The sequence below is a fragment of the Hypomesus nipponensis genome, chromosome 27 (genome assembly GCF_054491055.1).
Source record: "Hypomesus nipponensis isolate SF chromosome 27, ASM5449105v1, whole genome shotgun sequence".
Classification (NCBI taxonomy): Eukaryota; Metazoa; Chordata; class Actinopteri; order Osmeriformes; family Osmeridae; genus Hypomesus; species Hypomesus nipponensis.
In genome coordinates, this window is record NC_140387.1 from 1255001 (window position 1) to 1272500 (window position 17500).

Below are 17500 nucleotides of genomic sequence, written 5' to 3' on the forward strand. Positions count from 1 at the left end.
ACACTTATCAGTTATCATAGTAGAAAAGCATCATATCGGGCAAACATGAAAGAAAAGAAAATCAAGGTTTAGAAATGCATAATTCAAAAAGTTGTTTGTTTTCCGATGAGAGTCGAGCAGTTTCCTGTATTTACTGTGCACAGTGCACAGTAACCACATCTCATCTAACAGGCAGGGTGCAACGAACACATCTGAACATCGTGTCAACGTCTAGACTACAACAGTGTGCCAACGTCTAGACCACAACAGTGTACCAACATCTAGACCACAACAGCGTGTCAACGTCTAGACCACAACAGTGTGCCAACGTCTAGACCACAACAGCGTGTCAACGTCTAGACCACAACAGTGTGCCAACGTCTAGACCACAACAGCGTGTCAACGTCTAGACCACAACAGTGTGCCAACGTCTAGACCACAACAGCGTGCCAACGTCTAGACCACAACAGCGTGCCAACATCTAGACCACAACAGCGTACCAACATCTAGACCACAACAGTGTACCAACGTCTAGACCACAACAGTGTACCAACGTCTAGACCACAACAGCGTACCAACGTCTAGACCACAACAGCGTGTCAACGTCTAGACTACAACAGTGTGCCAACGTCTAGACCACAACAGTGTGCCAACGTCTAGACCACAACAGCGTGTCAACGTCTAGACTACAACAGTGTACCAATGTCTAGACCACAACAGCGTGTCAACGTCTAGACCACAACAGTGTACCAACGTCTAGACCACAACAGCGTGTCAACGTCTAGACCACAACAGCGTGTCAACGTCTAGACCACAACAGCGTGTCAACGTCTAGACTACAACAGTGTACCAATGTCTAGACCACAACAGCGTGTCAACGTCTAGACCACAACAGTGTACCAACGTCTAGACCACAACAGCGTGTCAACGTCTAGACCACAACAGCGTGTCAACGTCTAGACCACAACAGCGTGTCAACGTCTAGACCACAACAGCGTGTCAACGTCTAGACCACAACAGCGTGTCAACGTCTAGACCACAACATCCCACAGGAGCACGGAGCAGCCAGAACAAAGTCACATGTGAAGACCAGCGTCACACTGCATCGCCTCCTTTAGTCACACGTGACACAGTGATGCAACCGAATCTCAAACACAACACACACACACACACACACACACACACACACACTCACGTTCACATTCTCACACTGGGTGGACAGTGTGTGTTTCAGTACTAGTGTGTGTGTGTGTGTGTGTGTGTGTGTGGGTGTGTGTGTGTTGTGCGCGTATGTGTGTGTGTCCTTATCTGAATGTATTATCATAAGTTATGGATAAAACTGCAGAACCCAGAACTGAAGTGTGATACCGGAAATGTGATTAAAGCACAACATTACCTGGTGTGTTTGTGTGTGTGTGTTGCATGTGTCGACATTTTAATTCAAGGGCACTTGAAATAGTAGAGTTTGTATTATTGAGTTCAAGGCTAGTTCATTTGCTAGTAATGTGGCTGTTCAATAGAGTGCTTTTATAAAGAGTGTGTATATAATATCATGCCTTGGCATCAAAATCTCCAATCAGTGAAGGAACCCAGTCCACAGAACATAGAACCCAGTCCACGGAACATAGAACCCAGTCCATATAACAGGATTTGTGTTCAGTCTTACGGAGACAATACAACTTTACAGCAAAGCTCAGAAAATGGAACTCCTCCTTTGGAACATTCAATCCATTCCATTGTTCCGTACAGTCTATAGTTAGAATGTTACCCAGCTCCACCAGCTGTAATGAAGCACAGTGAGGACAAATGAATGCAAGTGGACCAGTGGAGCCATCAGATTCATCCTGAAACCTCCTTGTTGATGAGCACTCACAGGGGTCAGCATGCCTCTAATGAGGAGGAGGGAGGGAGGAAGAGGGAGAGAGGAAGAGAGAGAAAGACAGAGAGAGGAAGAGAGAGAGAGAGAGGCTGAGGGGTAGAGGTAGAGAAATAGAGATAAGGACATTTAGAGTTGGAGAGAGGTATGGTAGAGAGAGGTAGGGTAAGATGAGGAGAGAGGGATGGTAGAGAGATGTAGGGTAAGAGGAGGAGAGAGGTATGGTAGAGAGAGGTAGGGTAAGATGAGAAGAGAGGGATGGTAGAGCAGGGTAGGAGTCAGTCTAGGTCCTGGTTCTCTCATCACTACAGTAACCAGGGAGAAAGATCACTCTAATCATCTCTGAATGTATTCCCTCCCTCCCCCTCTCTTCCTCTCTCTCTCTCTCTCTCTCTCTCTCTCTCTCTCTCTCTCTCTCTCTCTCTCTCTCTCTCTCTCTCTCTCTCTCTCTCTCTCTCTCTCTCTCTCTCTCTCTCTCTCTCTCTCCAGGACAGTCCGTTGGTTCTCCAGTCAGACAGGAATGTGACAGTGAACGCCAGGAACGACCTTGGTCAGGTTACAGGACAACTCACTGTGGGTGAGTCACTAACACACACACACACACACACACACACAACACACACACAGACCTCTCACACACTTGCGTCACCACCTAGCTAACGTCATACTTAGAAACACACACACCCACCCTACACACACATTATCACGGCTTCTCCTCCATCTGGCTGAAGGAGTCCCAGTGAACCGTGACTGTAGAACCGGAACAGAAGTAGGACACTGCTCTGGGGGTGTTCCGGAATGTTCTGCAGTGTTCCGTATAGCATCATCCAGGGTTCCACAACACTTTGCTTGTTCTGTAGCATTCCCTGGGGTTTCACAGAAATGTTCTGTGGGGTTCCGGACTCTTCCGGAGTTCCCCAGCCTGTCAGGGACTCCTGCAGAACTTCTCCAAAGTCAGCAGTCTGTCACACACACACACACACACTCACACACACTTCCTCCTCTGCAGACAGGCCAGGGATAATCTGTGTTGGAGTGTGTGTGTGTGTTGGTGCAGTGTGTGTGTGTGTAGAGCAGGTGCCTGATTGATGGGGTGGTGGAGAGGAGAGCCTACAGCAGCAGCCAGCATGTAGTCATGGTGACCTGCTGAACACTCCACTCTCTGTCACCCTCTAGAGGGGGGCGGGGGAGGGAGCGAGAGAGAGAGAGAGAGAGAGAGAGAGTGAGAGAGAGAGAGAGAGAGAGAGAGAGAGAGAGAGAGAGAGGAGGAAGAGGAGGAAGAGGAGGAAGAGGAGGTATCAGAGGGAGAGAGGTTGAGAGGGAGGGGAAAAGAGAGAGGGAGAGAGGGAAGGAGGTGGAGGGAGGTAGAGGGTGGAGGGTGGAGGGAGGATATCTATGTTACAGGAAGGTTGTCAGGGGGCCAGTCCCTGACTCTCCACTTCACCCTCTATTTTATTATTACATTCATGTCTTCTTTATTTATCATGTTCTTTGCCCCCTTCACCCCCCCCCCCTCTCTCTCTCTCTCTCTCTCTCTCTCTCTCTCTCTCTCTCTCTCTCTCTCTCTCTCTCTCTCTCTCTCTCTCTCTCTCTCTATCTCTCTCTCTCTCTCTCTCTCTCTCTCTCTCTATCTCTCTCTCTCCATCTCTCCCTCTCTCTTTGCTCTGTCCCTGAACCTGAACTAGCTTTCAGCAATAACATGAATCTTCCAGAATGAAAGAGAAGTGCTTTAAGACTGACTGCTATGCAGCCTCCTGATCACCTGCCCTTAAGGTCTCTCTCTGTCATTCTCTCTCTCCCTCTCTCCCATCCCCCTCCTTCTTTTTCTCTGTCACTCTCTCTCGCTTTTCAAAGTTAATCGGTCCATATGTTCAGATAAATGACATGGCACCTAATTACCGCCGCAGGGATATGATCTGTGCTTTGATTGATCGGATCTCTAGATACCCATTCACCCTTACGCCTGCATCAGCCCCAACACGCCCACTAACACACATATGGACACGCCCCTTTTTGTCTGCATGCACCCCCCCCCCCACACACACACACACACTCACCATGACATCCTACCCAACACACACCTACCTGCCCACCCCTATCCCAACCGCAAGCACACTGTGACAGAAGGGGAGGGAGAGGAGAGAGAGAGAGAGAGAGAGAGAGAGAGAGAGAGAGAGAGAGAGAGAGAGAGAGAGAGAGAGAGAGAGGAGAGAGAGAGAGAGAGAGAAGAGGGAGAGAGAGAGAGAGAGAGAGAGAGAGAGAGAGAGAGAGAGAGAGAGAGAGAGAAAGAGAAGCCAAATGTGAGCCTTGAACGCTGAGCTTATGTTTTATTGCCCCTTCCTCTCCCCCCGTCAGCTCGTTGCCGTGAGAGACAGCCTGTCAGGGCCAATCAGCGCTCGTAAACATGAGGTTGACCCCTGTCCTTCGGCAGGAAGTTGAACTTCCTTGTTGCCCCTTTGCAGAGACCACAGTGGTTTAGCTGAGTCCACAACAACCACCTCAGTAACCCCTGGGAATTGTGCCGACAACCTCTCCATGCCTCTCTGATTGTAATGTACCGTGGGTCTGGAGGTGAATCTACAAGCTCCAGCTCTTCTTGCTGCATGTCCAACTCTCTACTGCTCTGTCTCTAATCCGGCTCCTCCACCTGTCAATAGATCTGTTACTCAGCTCTCCTTAGTCTCTGAATCTCTAAACGCAATGGTGGGGAAAAGGTAAGAGAGGGAGGAGGAAAGAGGGAGGGAGGAAGGGAGGGAGGAAGGGTGAGGGGGGGGGAGGTGAAGGGGACATGGGGGAGGGGGGCGACAGTGGCGGGGGAGTTTTATTCTGGGTGTCTTATTGACTCTTCATTTGTCTAAGTGCATCGTGGGTAATGAATGGCTTCTACCGCAGTGAGCACCGGAATGTTGAAAAAGAACAGTAAAACACACACACACACACAACCATGCACACACACACAACTCCGCAGTCACACTCAGTCACACTCACAGTCACACTCTCACACACACATACTTTCACACACACATACTCACACACACACTTACACACACACACCTTCAGCAGCAGGTTTATATTGCCGGGTGGCAGTTAGGGAGAGGATGGAGAAACTGCCAAAAGACATTAGAGGAAACAAGGGTGAGCTCCAGTAATCACAGAGTGTGTGTGTGTGTATGTGTGTGTGTGTATGTGTGTGTGTGTGTGAGTAAGTGTGTTTGTGTGTGTGTGTGAACGACAGACACAAGCAGTGTCTAAGAGAGTGAGACTTTACTACGTATGTGTGTATGTTTGAATGTGAACTTTTGCTTGTGCATGTGTTGGTGAGTTTGTGTGTGTGTTTGTGAGCGTATGAAAATAACAGGGTTGTTCTCAAACTCTGTTCAGCACTGCCAACTTTAGAAGTGACTTTAGAAGTCAAGGTCCATTCGATGAGACACACACACACAGTTTTACAAAGAACCGTGCGTCTGTTGGACCAAATGGACTCTGGTTGTTCCTTAATGTGTGAATTCTCTGATGACCTTGTAACAAGCTTCAACTTCTGCCCCTATTCATCAGCCTGTTCTCTTCTCCCAGCTTAGTAAAGGGGTGTGGGTGTGTCTCTCTGTGTGTGTGTCTCTGTGTGTGTGTGTGTGTATGTGTGTGTGTCTCTGTGTGTGTGTGTCTCTCTGTTTTTCTGTGTGTGTGTAATCTTCCCTTGCTTAGTAATTATTTTCTATTTTATCCAAGTGGAATCGCTTAAGTCATCTCTGGGCTTGACTGAGGTTCCTTGCAGAGTGGATTAAGGCCAGAGCAGGGGAGTGAAGAGATGGTGATTAGTGATTAGAAGAGAAATAATAAGGATGAAAGGAAATAAATACATAAAAAGCTCTTTTTCAGCTTGTTGTGATCGGACAGATCGAACCACTTCCCGTCAATCAAACACTTCCTCCTCTAAGAATTCAGATCTCTGATAGTCAGTAGTAGTCGTTGTGATTCGTAATGCAGGTAACTTCCAACTCTGCCCTCCACAAGGCCTATCTGTTTACAGCTTCAATGCCACCTCATCCACTCCTGTGAAAGGGTTCCTTTCTCTCCTTTTATGCTTCATAATCGTTCTCCTTTGTTGACTGCAGAGTACGCTCAGATGAATGTGGACGCCAGCTCGTTCTTTACACCTTCATACCCTGTTTTTCCTCCAGTTCTTTATTAATGAGAGTAATCATGTTTAGATAAATACTTTGTGTATGACCGTTCATAAATCATTTACTTTTTTTGGCTTTCTTCCTCCCTCTCCTCTTTCACCTGTGGTTAGAAAACTGCCTCACCCTGCACTTTTCTGGCTTTGAGGACTCCCCAAACACACACACATACACTTACCTTACACACACACTCGCACACTGACACCTAGTTCAAAAACACTCCTTCAAAGAGTGAAGGTGTTTTTCCTGAAGAGAGGGAGCTGTGGATGCGGGAGTGAGGGCAGGCAAGGGGAGCGACCTTGCTGTTACTCTGCCTTGCATCACTTCCTCCATGTTTACTCTCAAAGGCCAAAATTATTCCACTGCTTTTCTCTCCCTCCCTCCCTCCCTCCCTCCCTCCCTCCCTCCCTCCCTCCCTCCCTCCCTCCCTCCCTCCCTCCCTCCCTCCCTCCCTCCCTCCCTCCCTCCCTCCCTCCCTCCCTCCCTCCCTCCCTCCCTCCCTCCCTCCTTCTCTCTCTTTCCCTCTCTGTGTCGCCTCTCGCCCTCTACCTTGTTCTCTCTCTCTCATTTTCTCTTTCTCACTTTTTAATAATACAAACTTACTAAAACATGTTATATGGAGCCATATTTATCAGATGTTTACAACAGCATCAATTGTTATTGTATGTCTCATTGTATTAGAACAACTGACTGTGTTCTCTTAACCATTAGCATGGTAAAAAACTGCTCACCGCAACCACTCAGCATGGCCAGTAACCCGTAACTTGGAAGTCACTCAAGGTCAAATCAGGTTGCGTCTTTCTGACATGTTGTCTTGATAATTTCTTTATCAAGTAATGCACAGAGTCCTCAGATTCAAAGGAAGTACAATAGTTAAATGCAAGGAGACAAAGTCTGATCGTAAAACAAAGTTTGTCTAGTTCACAAATTATCATGTAAGACCATTTCATGGAGAGAAGCCCCCTCCTCTGCATACCAGCTGTCAATATGATCTATCCCAGAGACAGAGAGGCTTGACCATATCATTTTTTTATTGCACCTCTAGTATGATAATGGTCAGCCTTGGTCAGTTTGTTTACGTAGGCTTACTGTCATCTATAAGTCATGTGAGGAGGGGGTTCTCTGCTGGCAAGGAATGCTAGCACCAGTATTTTCAGGATGTTATGTTCCATTCTAAATTCCTCCGACACATGTCTGTATTTTTCATGTGTTTTGTATGTGTTTATTACCATGAAGCCCCTATAGTTCAGTTCTCTACGGTATTTCAGTAAAAGTACTTTATGGTCCACTGTTGTTGGGCTCCCCAGATCACCGTGGGAACACAGAATCATCATGACACGTTTTTAGGAGCCAAGATTATTTATAGGAAGAAGGATTTCTCTTATGTTGTGGTCTGCGGTGTCCTGTCTGGTAACGACGTCATGGTAACTACGTCATGGTAACGACAGACTATGAAGCATTTGGAGATGATCAGGTAATAAGTAGAGACAAGTTGGAAGATAAACAAATCACTTTTTATTTGGTTACTAAATGTGAAACATGCAAGTAGTCCTATTTAGAGTTTTTAAAGTTGATTTTACTTTGATAGAAACGCTACATTTATTAGAGGTAAGCAGATTAAACATTAAAATGCTTAAACCTAAACTTTTTTGCATGCATTTAAAATAATTACATACATTTGATCATTATAACCAAATATTTGTAAATACATGTTTACATTTTTTGCACATACATTTTTGAAAACGACTAATTAAACATCAGAGACATATAGTTATTGACAGTGAAAGTACAAGTGGATAAACATCAGTTTACAATGTCCTGAGAGCTGTTTCCTGCAAAGTAGATTACAAAATGTCTCGTGAGTCTCCAACTCATATATATGAAACCGCACAGTAGATCTGCACTGTCAGATCCCTCTCTCACAGACCCAGTAGATATGAAACCCCACAGTAGATCTGCACTGTCAGATCCCTCTCTCACAGACCCAGTAGATATGAAACCCCACAGTAGATCTGCACTGTCAGATCCCTCTCTCACAGACCCAGTAGATATGAAACCCCACAGTAGATCTGCACTGTCAGATCCCTCTCTCACAGACCCAGTAGATATGAAACCCCACAGTAGATCTCCACTGTCAGATCCTTCTCTCACAGACCCAGTAGCGGTTAACATTACAAGGGGCATCGTTCCATGTCAGGGAATGAGGAGCAGAGGAGATGATCTCACCACAGTCCTCATCAATCTTATTTGAATATTGGTGATTATTAGGCTCACAGGGTGCCCAGAACCTACAGGGTTAAACATCAACACACCCAGACAGTCACACACTGAGGTCCACTTCTGGGTCAGACAGAATGAGAAGTCCTCCTGTACATGTCTTGTTAGATCTGTATATAAATACTATATATGATTGGCATTGGTTAACTTATTAGGAAATTGGTTCTTATTAGCCTATTAGTTGTAACGCACCATGCACACTCAGTCACGAAAAAAACTGAACAATCTTAAACTAAAGCATTGAAACGAGAAACGTTTTGTTAAAGTCTAGTGACAACAGAAAGAGTAGTTTCTTACTTTGGTGTGGTCAGTGGTGTTCCATCCACCCAGATCCAGGTTCTTTCTGTTACTGTGTCAGTCAGACCGATCCACACATCCTTGTTGAGGTTATCGAGGAATTCCTGTCATGGAGAAGGGTTCAGAGTGGTTTTATTACCCCAATCAACCCTGATCAACCTTGACCTTATCCTGTACATTTCTGGTATGACTTTCTTACTTACCATCTGTCTCTGTCTCTGTCTCTGTCTCTGTCTCTGTCTCTGTCTCTGTCTCTGTCTCTCTCTCTCTCTGTCTCTCTCTCTCTCTCTCTCTCTCTCTCTCTCTCTCTCTCTCTCTCTCTCTCTCTCTCTCTCTCTCTCTCTCTCCCTCTCTCTCTCTCTCTCACCTGTTCCTCTAGGCTGTTTATGATCACCAGGTCTGCTCCTCTCTCTCTACAGTCCTGTCTGCTGTCTGTCCAGTTCTTCATCTCAGTAGAGACGTAGTAACAGCTACAACCAAACTTCAGCCAGCCATCAGGACAGGAAGTGACCTCTAAAAACACAACAGAGAACATGTTTCCTATTGGCTTATTTCAGACATAGTAACAGAACAGCTGCAGCTAAACGTCCTCCATCATTTGTTACTCCTTGCACTCCTTGTCATCTAGGTCTAGGACAGTTTTTTGCACTAGGACAGTTTTTGGCATGACAGCTGTCCTCCCCCCTCTAAGAATCGTTGTACGATTCGCTCTGACAACACATACAATGACATTAGCGTTATTCACAGTTTGTAAAATAGATTTTATTTGGAGACAAGCATTTAATTCATTATAGGTAAGCAAATGAAACATTAAAATAGTCGAATTATGTGATATATACTACTGTAGGGCTCTAGAACCAAGTAACAGAACAGCTGCAGCCAAACCTTCTCCTTCCATTGTTACTCTCTGCAGCACTGAACAGATGATTAGTTGTAAATTCCTGTAAACTTCCTCAACTCTTTACACAAAATATATCAGTTCGAACTCCATATTTGTAGACATATTTTCAAAAAGTAGACAACCAACACCAACATATTAAACAGTCATTCAACTCACCTCTAAGCCTCCTCTTAAGGTCATCTCTCTCTCTGGTCAGGATGGTGTAACTGGTCTGTAACTTGTCTCTCTCCACAGTAGCAACGATTCTTTCTTTGGCATCTGTTCTAGAGAGAAAACCTTAACTTTACACATCTTTACACCTGCTACCATCATAAACAAACAACTCCAAGGTATTATTTTTGAATATGAAAATCATATGAAAGACACTGTACACCAGAGATGACATCTGATAACAGAGATTGTGTCATGATGTCAGAGAGACTCACAGAAGACTCCCAGTGCTGTGACCCCAGCCAGCAGGAGAACACACAGCAGCCCCAGACACACTGCAGCTTTATAGCGACTCCTCTCTGAAACTGTGGACACACACAGTTGTGTGTGTTTGTGTGAGTGTACATTTACACACATGCAAACACACATGCAAACACAAATGTTTTATGTTTGAGTGTAGTTTCTGTTAATTTGCTGCCTAACATTCAGTGACAATAAATTGTGTTTTCAAATGATAGTGTTTAAACCCTAAAAAAATGAAAAGATTTGTTCATTATTCATTATCAATCATTTACAACAATAGAGTTGTTTACATATGGCACCTGTTTATTTACTTTTATAGTGGATCAGCCCTAACCTAGACATCAATATAGAGGCCTCTGAAACTTACAGTAAATTACCTGCTTCTTGTCTGGTGTGTGTGTGTGTGTAACTGTACCTGCTCCTTGTCCAGTACTTGGGATCACTGCAGCCGTTTCTCTGAAATCAGGATTGCCACAATCGACATGTTCATAGATATCCTCTTCCTCAGCACTTGTCCCTCCAGTGTTGACCTGGTTCTCTGGTTTAAAGGTAGTATTGACGTAGACATGGTCTCCAGACATCTCCATGTTGACTGAGTCTATAGGTGAACTCTCTCTCTCTCTGTCTCTCTCTCTCTCTCTGTCTGTCTGTATCCCAGAATACTGTACAGTGTATCATTTTACATATAATATCAGTAATCTACACAAGAGGGAAGAGACCAACAACAGCCATTGTCAACTTGTTGTCATTATGGAAATGATCAACAGCAGTATTTCCTTGAAAGTTATTTTGCCTGTGTGTGTGTGTGTGTGTGTGTGTAGTGTGTGTGTAGCGTGCGTAATAATGTGTGATGCAGGATCGCTTTCGAAGTACGTTATTGAAAATAAGTTTGATTTTCAGTAATTTAATGAACGTAAAACATACAACGACATGAGCTTCATTCAGATGTTTATAAAATTAATGTTATTTTGAGACAAGCATCTCATTTATTATAGGTAAGCAAATGAAACATTAAAAGAACCAAATTAGGTGATATATACTACTGTAGGGCAATAGACTGCTGGAGAGAAAAAAATAATCTTCAACTTTCAAATCACTATATACATTATACACTATATACATTTAGTTAACATAACAAAATATTTGCAACTTACATTCCTGAAAAGACTATTTAAACATCAGAGACATTTAGTATTTTACAGTGAAAGTACAAGTGGATAAACAGATCCAAGGTGTGTATACGTGCGTGCGTGTGTGTATCATGTGTGTGCATTAGCATGTGTTTGTGAGTTTTTGACCATCCAGTCTAAAGTAATCCCAGATTGATCAATAGTAATGGAGCGTCATGGAGAATGGCCTTGGTAATCCATGTGACTCACACTCACAGAAGGGTAAACCAGCGCTGTAACAGACAGGCTGGATTCACTGGGAGGATCTTCTCTTCACTGGGATCAGTAGGATTTAGGGAATAAATGAACAGATAAGAAAACGGAGAATGAGGGATGAAAGGAGAGAGGAAATGAGTCGATGGTGAGCGGGAGGGAGGGTTGAGAGACCCAGATGTTCGATGGGACGTTCAAGGTGAACCACAACAGCCCCATGTCTATCCTGACCTCTATCCTCACAGTTCTCTCCATCTTGAACCTCTTTCTCTCTTTGTTTATGTTCATATGAATGTGCATGCATGCCTCAGTATCCAAAGGACGTCTGACAACTTTAGAAAATGGCGCCCCCCAAAAAATGATGTTGCATTTTACCCAGAATTATACGCGGCGTGACGTCAACTTCGTATTATCTATTGGTGCTGTTCAATGGTGCTGTTAATGAAGTCAGGTAGAGTGTTCAGCAATGCTTGTTGTGTAATATAAAGTGACCACTTAGTGAAAGGTAAGTCTTCAGTTATTTTGCTACCTAGCTTAAACTTACAGGGTGGTTATATCGTATGAAACATAGCGGGCCACATCTACAATATCTCACGCCGAATTTATGAGTTTTGACAGCTCTGCTTGATAATTAACAAAACGACTTAAGCCTTACCCTCTAAAGAAGCCACAAATTGATGTTGTATACTTTGGAATCAATGCAATCTTTATCATTAACAACTAAATAAATCCCTCACCCTCCCCCCTCTCCCTCTCCTCTCTCCCTTCTCTCCCTCTCCCTCTGCCCTCTCTCCCTCTCCCCTCTTCCTCCCTCACCCTCCCCCCTCCCCCTCTCCTCTCTCCCTTCTCCCCCTCCCCCCTCTCCCTCTCCCTCCCCCCTCCCCCTCCCCCCTCCCCCTCCCTTTTCTCTCTTCCTTACCCTCTCCCTCCCCCCTCTCTCCCCCCCTCTGCCCTCTCTCTCTCTCCCCTCTTCCACCCCTCCTCTCCCCCTCTCCCTCCTCCCTCTGCCCTCTCTCCCTCTCCCCTCTTCCTCCCTCCCCCTCCCCCCTCTCCCTCTCCTCTCTCCCTTCTCCCCCTCCCCCCTCTCCCTCTCCTCTCTCCCTTTCCCCCTCCCCCCTCTCCCTCTCCCCTCTTCCTCCCTCACCCTTCCCCCTCTCCCTCTCCTCTCTCCCTTCTCTCCCTTCTCTCCCTCTCCCTCTGCCCTCTCTCCCTCTCCCCTCTTCCTCCCTCACCCTCCCCCCTCTCCCTCTCCCTTCTCCCCCTCCCCCCTTCCCCCTCTCCCTCTCCCTCCCCCTCCTCCCCCTCTCCCTCCCCCAGGGTCAGAGATGTTGGAGGCCCAGTGCCAGAGGTTTGAGGTGCGGAGCACTGATGGAGAGCGGGTGCTGTTCTCTGCAGACGAGGATCAGATCAGCATTGGCACTGACAAGCTGAGGGTGACAGGTAGCACACACTCACACATACACACACACACACACACTCACACACACACACTCACACTCACACACACACACAAGCTGAGGTTGACAGGTAGCACGCACTCACACATTCACACACACACACACACACACACTCACACACACACACACACACTCACACACACACACAAGCTGAGGTTGACAGGTAGCACGCACAAGCACAGACAAATACACAGGAACATGCATGTATGTGTATCTGAGGTTACTGTAGGTCACAGAGCAGGAGATGTGTGTCTGTGAGAGAGTACAGCTCCAGTAAATCAGAGAGAGAGAAAGAGAGAGAGAGAGAAAGAGATTGTACTAAGGGCTTGATCTGTCCAGCAATAGTTGCTCCAATAGAGCTTAGCCACTTACTCTGAGGTGTGTGTGTGTGTGTGTGCGGTCACAGTCACTGGATTAAAGGAGAGAGTGGGGAGACAGAAGCCTGGAGACTGTGGAAGAGAGGTTAGAGCAAGAGAAAATTAAAGAAAGATTGAGAGGTGAAAAGCATCTCAATGTTTGCTCTCTCCTATATCTCTCTCTCTCTTTCTATTGGTCTCTCTTTTTACCTCCTCTCTTTTTTTTCCTCTCTCTCTCTCTCTCTTTCTCAGTCTGTCTCTCTCTCTTCGGCTCTCCCCCCCTTTTCTCATTTAACGAGGCTACTGGGAGGTCAAGTGCTTAAAGCCAGGGGGTCAGGCACGCATTCTCTCTCTCTCTCTCTCTCTCTCTCTCTCTCTCTCTCTCTCTCTCTCTCTCTCTCTCTCTCCTCTCTCATCCTCATCCCTTTCTCCTCTCCTCTGCTCTGTAATTGGGGAGATCCATCCTGTGGCAGAGAGAGAGAGAGAGAGAGAGAGAGAGAGACAGAGAGAGAGAGAGAGAGAGAGAGAGAGAGAGAGAGAGAGAGAGAGAGAAGAGAGAGGGAAAAGAGGTGAGGTGAAAGGAGGATGAGATGGACTGTTCCTGATGACTGTTGTTTTTCTCTCTGCTAGGTGATGAGGGGGTGGTGTTCAGTCACTCTGTGGAGACCTCACACGTCAGGGCAGAGCCTTTTCAGGACCTGAAGTAAGTGTCTGTCTGTCTGTCTGTGTGTGTGTGTGTGTGTGTGTGTGTGTGTGTGTCTGTGTGTGTGTGTGTGTGTGTGTGTACAGGTGTGGGTGTAGAAGGAGGAGGTATATAACCAGAATCTTTTCTTTCCGTCCTCCCGTTCTGAGTGAATTTTCATCCATGTTCATTAACTGACCTGTCCACTCCGTCTCTGCACAGGGTTAAGACATGCTTACACGCTTTGCATATTCACATATACACACACACACACACACGTTCACACATACATACACACATACACACACACTCTTATATTCACACACACTCATTTATACACACACACACACACACACACTCACTTAAAACACACACTGCATGATTGCACGCTCATTAATTGTTTTAATGGGACATGTGAATGAATCAAATTCATTTCCATCTTTATCACTGTTTTATTGTCGAGAACATTCATTAGCCTGATACTGTACTGAGCCACAGTGTTAATTATCATCCCTCCCCTCCACACTTCACTGCTGCCTGCCTCTTTATTCCTGTCTCTCCTGTGTTCTGTATTCAGTCTGTCCTCCATCCTCCTACTGCTCTCTCTCTCTTCCCTCTCTGTTTCTCTCTCACTCTTTCTTTCTGTCCTCCATCTCTCTCTCTCTATTTCCCGTTTCAAAAGTACCAAATTATGCAGTGAAGGTAAATGGAACATGTAATGACCTGATGGACTCTATTGGAGTCTAATGATGTATGATATGGTGAGACAGAGAGAGGGTGGAGAGGGAGAGAGAGAGATGTGATTATCTCAATAGGCCTGTGATGATCGAGAAAGAGAGATATAGAGAGGCAGGGCCAGCAGATAAGAGATTAGCTGCTGATCCAAGACTCTCAGATCTTCTTTTTCTAACCAATCAGAATCAGAGAGACAGAAGGCCAAACAATGGACACCAATCAGGGTACAGAGGACCTAATGTCAACCAATCAGGATGAAGTGACAGAAGGAAAGAGAAAAGTATTAAAAGGACAAGAGAGAGAGAGAAAGACAGACAGTGACAGAGTGTCAGAGAGGGAGAAGGCAAGGGAGAGAGACAGAGAGAGAGAGGCAGAGACAGTTGGCAGTCTAATACAGCTGGCGAGCCAGCCAGGATAAGCAGATGAACATTGATCAGCTGACAGGAAGTTATGAGTTTGAGGTCAGCGTAGGTCTCCTCACATCTCACGCCCGGGAGAGGAAGAGCGGGGCCGGTCGATATCCCTGTCACCCTCCTTTCCTCTCCTCCCTCCATCCTCTCCTCCCTCTCTCCTCTCTCTCTGGCCTTACCCCACTCCACTCTCTCCTTCAAGCTTCCCTCCCTCCTCTCCCTCAATTCTCTCCTCCCTTCATCTTCTCCTTCCTACGACCTACCTCCACCCCTCCTGATGAGAATAAAGGAAACCAGATTCAATAACCTTTTTCTTCTCTCCCTCTATCCTCCCCTCTTCCTTCCCCCTCTTGGCCTTATTGAGATCAAACACTAATCTTCACCTCTCCCCAACCTCTCATCCCTCCATTCTCCCCCACCTAGCCAGGGATACAAAGATATTAGCTGATTCACCACCAATATCCCCTCCTTCATCTCTGCTGCAATCCATCCCTCCCTCCCTCCTCTCCAACCTCCGATTATTTGTCCCTCCCTCTATCCCTTCTAACCTTCCTCTCCCTTCCTCTCTCCCTCCATCCTTCTCAAACTTCTTCTTTCTATCCCTCCCTCTCTCTCTCTTTCTGTTCTAACCTGTCCTTCCTTCCATCTATACCCACCAGCTAACCTTCATCCACCCTCCCATCTCCTATGTCATGCCTTAAGTCTATATTTGTTTAAACCTTTACGTTTGATGGTTTAGAAGCCCAAAGGTTTCAAGTTGCTTGAAGCTTAAAGTTCCTTTAAAGGAAGTAGGTTAGGATTTGTCTACACAGGTTAAGCCACCCACTCACACGCGGACACACACACCTACCACTCAAACACACACATGCACCTAAGTACACACACACACACACACCAGCAGCCTCTGCTCCTCTGCAGCTGTAGATGTCTTTATTAGTACGACACGAGTCCTTGACCAAGGACGCATCTACGTTCCTCATTTGTCCCTTCTGTCCTCTTGGTCTTCCCGTTAGCAGGGTTAGAGGTTAGAGGTTAGGGTTAAAGGTTAGAGGTTAGGGTTAGAGGTTAGAGGTTAGGGTTAGAGGTTAGAGGTTAGGGTTAGAGGTTAGGGTTAGAGGTTAGAGGTTAGAGGTTAGAGATTAGAGGTTAGAGGTTAGGGTTAGAGGTTAGAGGTTAGGGTTAGGGTTAGAGGTTAGAGGTTAGAGGTTAGAGGTTAGAGGTTAGAGGTTAGAGGTTAGGGTTAGAGGTTAGAGGTTAGAGGTTAGGGTTAGAGGTTAGAGGTTAGGGTTAGCAGCCTGGCCGAGGTGTGACGGAAGGAGGAGAGGAAACATGGCGTTCACCCAGCGCTCACTTTCCGACTGGCCCGTGATTGGTCACGCTCGGGAGTCATTATGATCAGGGGAAGGGCAGAGGACGAGGAGAAGCAGGGGTGGGGGGGGGGTTGGGGGGAGGGAGGAGGGGAGGGAGGAGGAGAGGGAGGGAGGGGTGAGGGAGGGAGGAGGGGAGAGTAGGGAGGAGGGGAGAGTAGGGAGGAGGGGAGGGAGGGAGGAGGGAGGAGGGGAGGGAGGAGGGGAGGGAGGAGGGGAAGGAGGGCACTGTGGGGCGGCAGTCACCTAGGGGGTGTTGATTAGCAGTACTGTAGTTTTTGAGGGGAGAAGGGAGGAGCAGTGGGGGGGAGAGAGGAGAGGAGAGGAGGAGGGGAGGAGGAGAGGAGGAGAGGAGGAGACGAGTGATGAGGGAGAGGAGAGGCCTGCAGTGTCTTGTTTGTCTTGTGGATGAACTGTTTGCTTGTTGTTGCTTTACACTTCAGGGAGGATCAAAACGACACCACTAAATACATGTTTACGCAATATTTGACTAATCTGTTTGTGTGAGGTGTGTCTGTGTGTTTGCCTGCAGGCAGTTCTCCAGGCAAGCTACTGCAGAACACAACATGATGTGATACCATCACATGCTTAGAGCAAAACACACTGTGTTCCCTGCTCACACCAAACACACACACACATACATGTTTTCAAACCTGCACACATGCCAAAAACACACGCTCACTCACACACTCACACACACACACACACACACACACACACACACACACACACACACGTTCATGCCGACAGAGCAACAGGTTTGTGTTCTTTGGTGTGTGGAGAGGTTCCAGACGTCTAGCTGTTCGCCTGCCTGCCTGTTCAGTCTACCTGTTCGCCTGCCTGCCTGTTCAGTCTACCTGTTCGCCTGCCTGCCTGTTCAGTCTAGCTGTTCGCCTGCCTGCCTGTTCAGTCTACCTGTTCGCCTGCCTGCCTGTTCAGTCTAGCTGTTCGCCTGCCTGCCTGTTCAGAAATAAGATTACAGCTCAGTGGATGAACGGGTCCTTCAGGATGCGTGACTGAGAGGGAGGTCCCTGGCTTAACTTCCTGATTAGTTTCCCGGTCCTTTCTTGCCCCCAAACATGATGATGTTCCTCTCCCAAACCAGCAGTCTGGAGATTTACAGCTGTCACCTGACACACACACACACACA

The 17500-nt window shown here is 46.6% G+C and overlaps 2 protein-coding genes across 2 annotated transcripts in view; one reads left to right on the forward strand and one right to left on the reverse strand.

Annotated features, from left to right (window-relative positions):
* sgcz (sarcoglycan zeta) overlaps positions 1–17500 on the forward strand; it is a 41398-nt gene that overhangs the window by 13715 nt on the left and 10183 nt on the right. The window contains exons 3-5 of the mRNA XM_084693850.1: positions 2345–2432; positions 12661–12783; positions 13787–13859. Of these exons, the coding sequence (XP_084549976.1) occupies positions 2345–2432; positions 12661–12783; positions 13787–13859 (284 nt within the window). The remainder of the gene's footprint in view (positions 1–2344; positions 2433–12660; positions 12784–13786; positions 13860–17500) is intronic.
* LOC146220271 (CD209 antigen-like protein A) lies at positions 8604–10548 on the reverse strand. Its single transcript, XM_084694237.1, has 5 exons — positions 10377–10548; positions 9941–10023; positions 9665–9719; positions 8975–9120; positions 8604–8711 (listed from the first exon to the last, which is right to left on the reverse strand). Exons 1-5 carry the CDS (start codon positions 10546–10548, stop codon positions 8604–8606), a joined length of 564 nt encoding a protein of 187 aa, XP_084550363.1.

Excerpts from the sequence above, each read along its gene's own strand:
- LOC146220271 (XM_084694237.1), bottom strand. The coding sequence starts at position 10,548 with ATGGAGATGTCTGGAGACCATGTCTACGTCAATACTACCTTTAAACCA. Across the intron at positions 9,720-9,940 it reads CTGGGGTCACAGCACTGGGA|ACCAGTTACACCATCCTGAC; the intron begins GTCTTCTGTGAG and ends GACAAGTTACAG. Across the intron at positions 8,712-8,974 it reads TAAACAGCCTAGAGGAACAG|GAATTCCTCGATAACCTCAA; the intron begins GTGAGAGAGAGA and ends TCTCCATGACAG.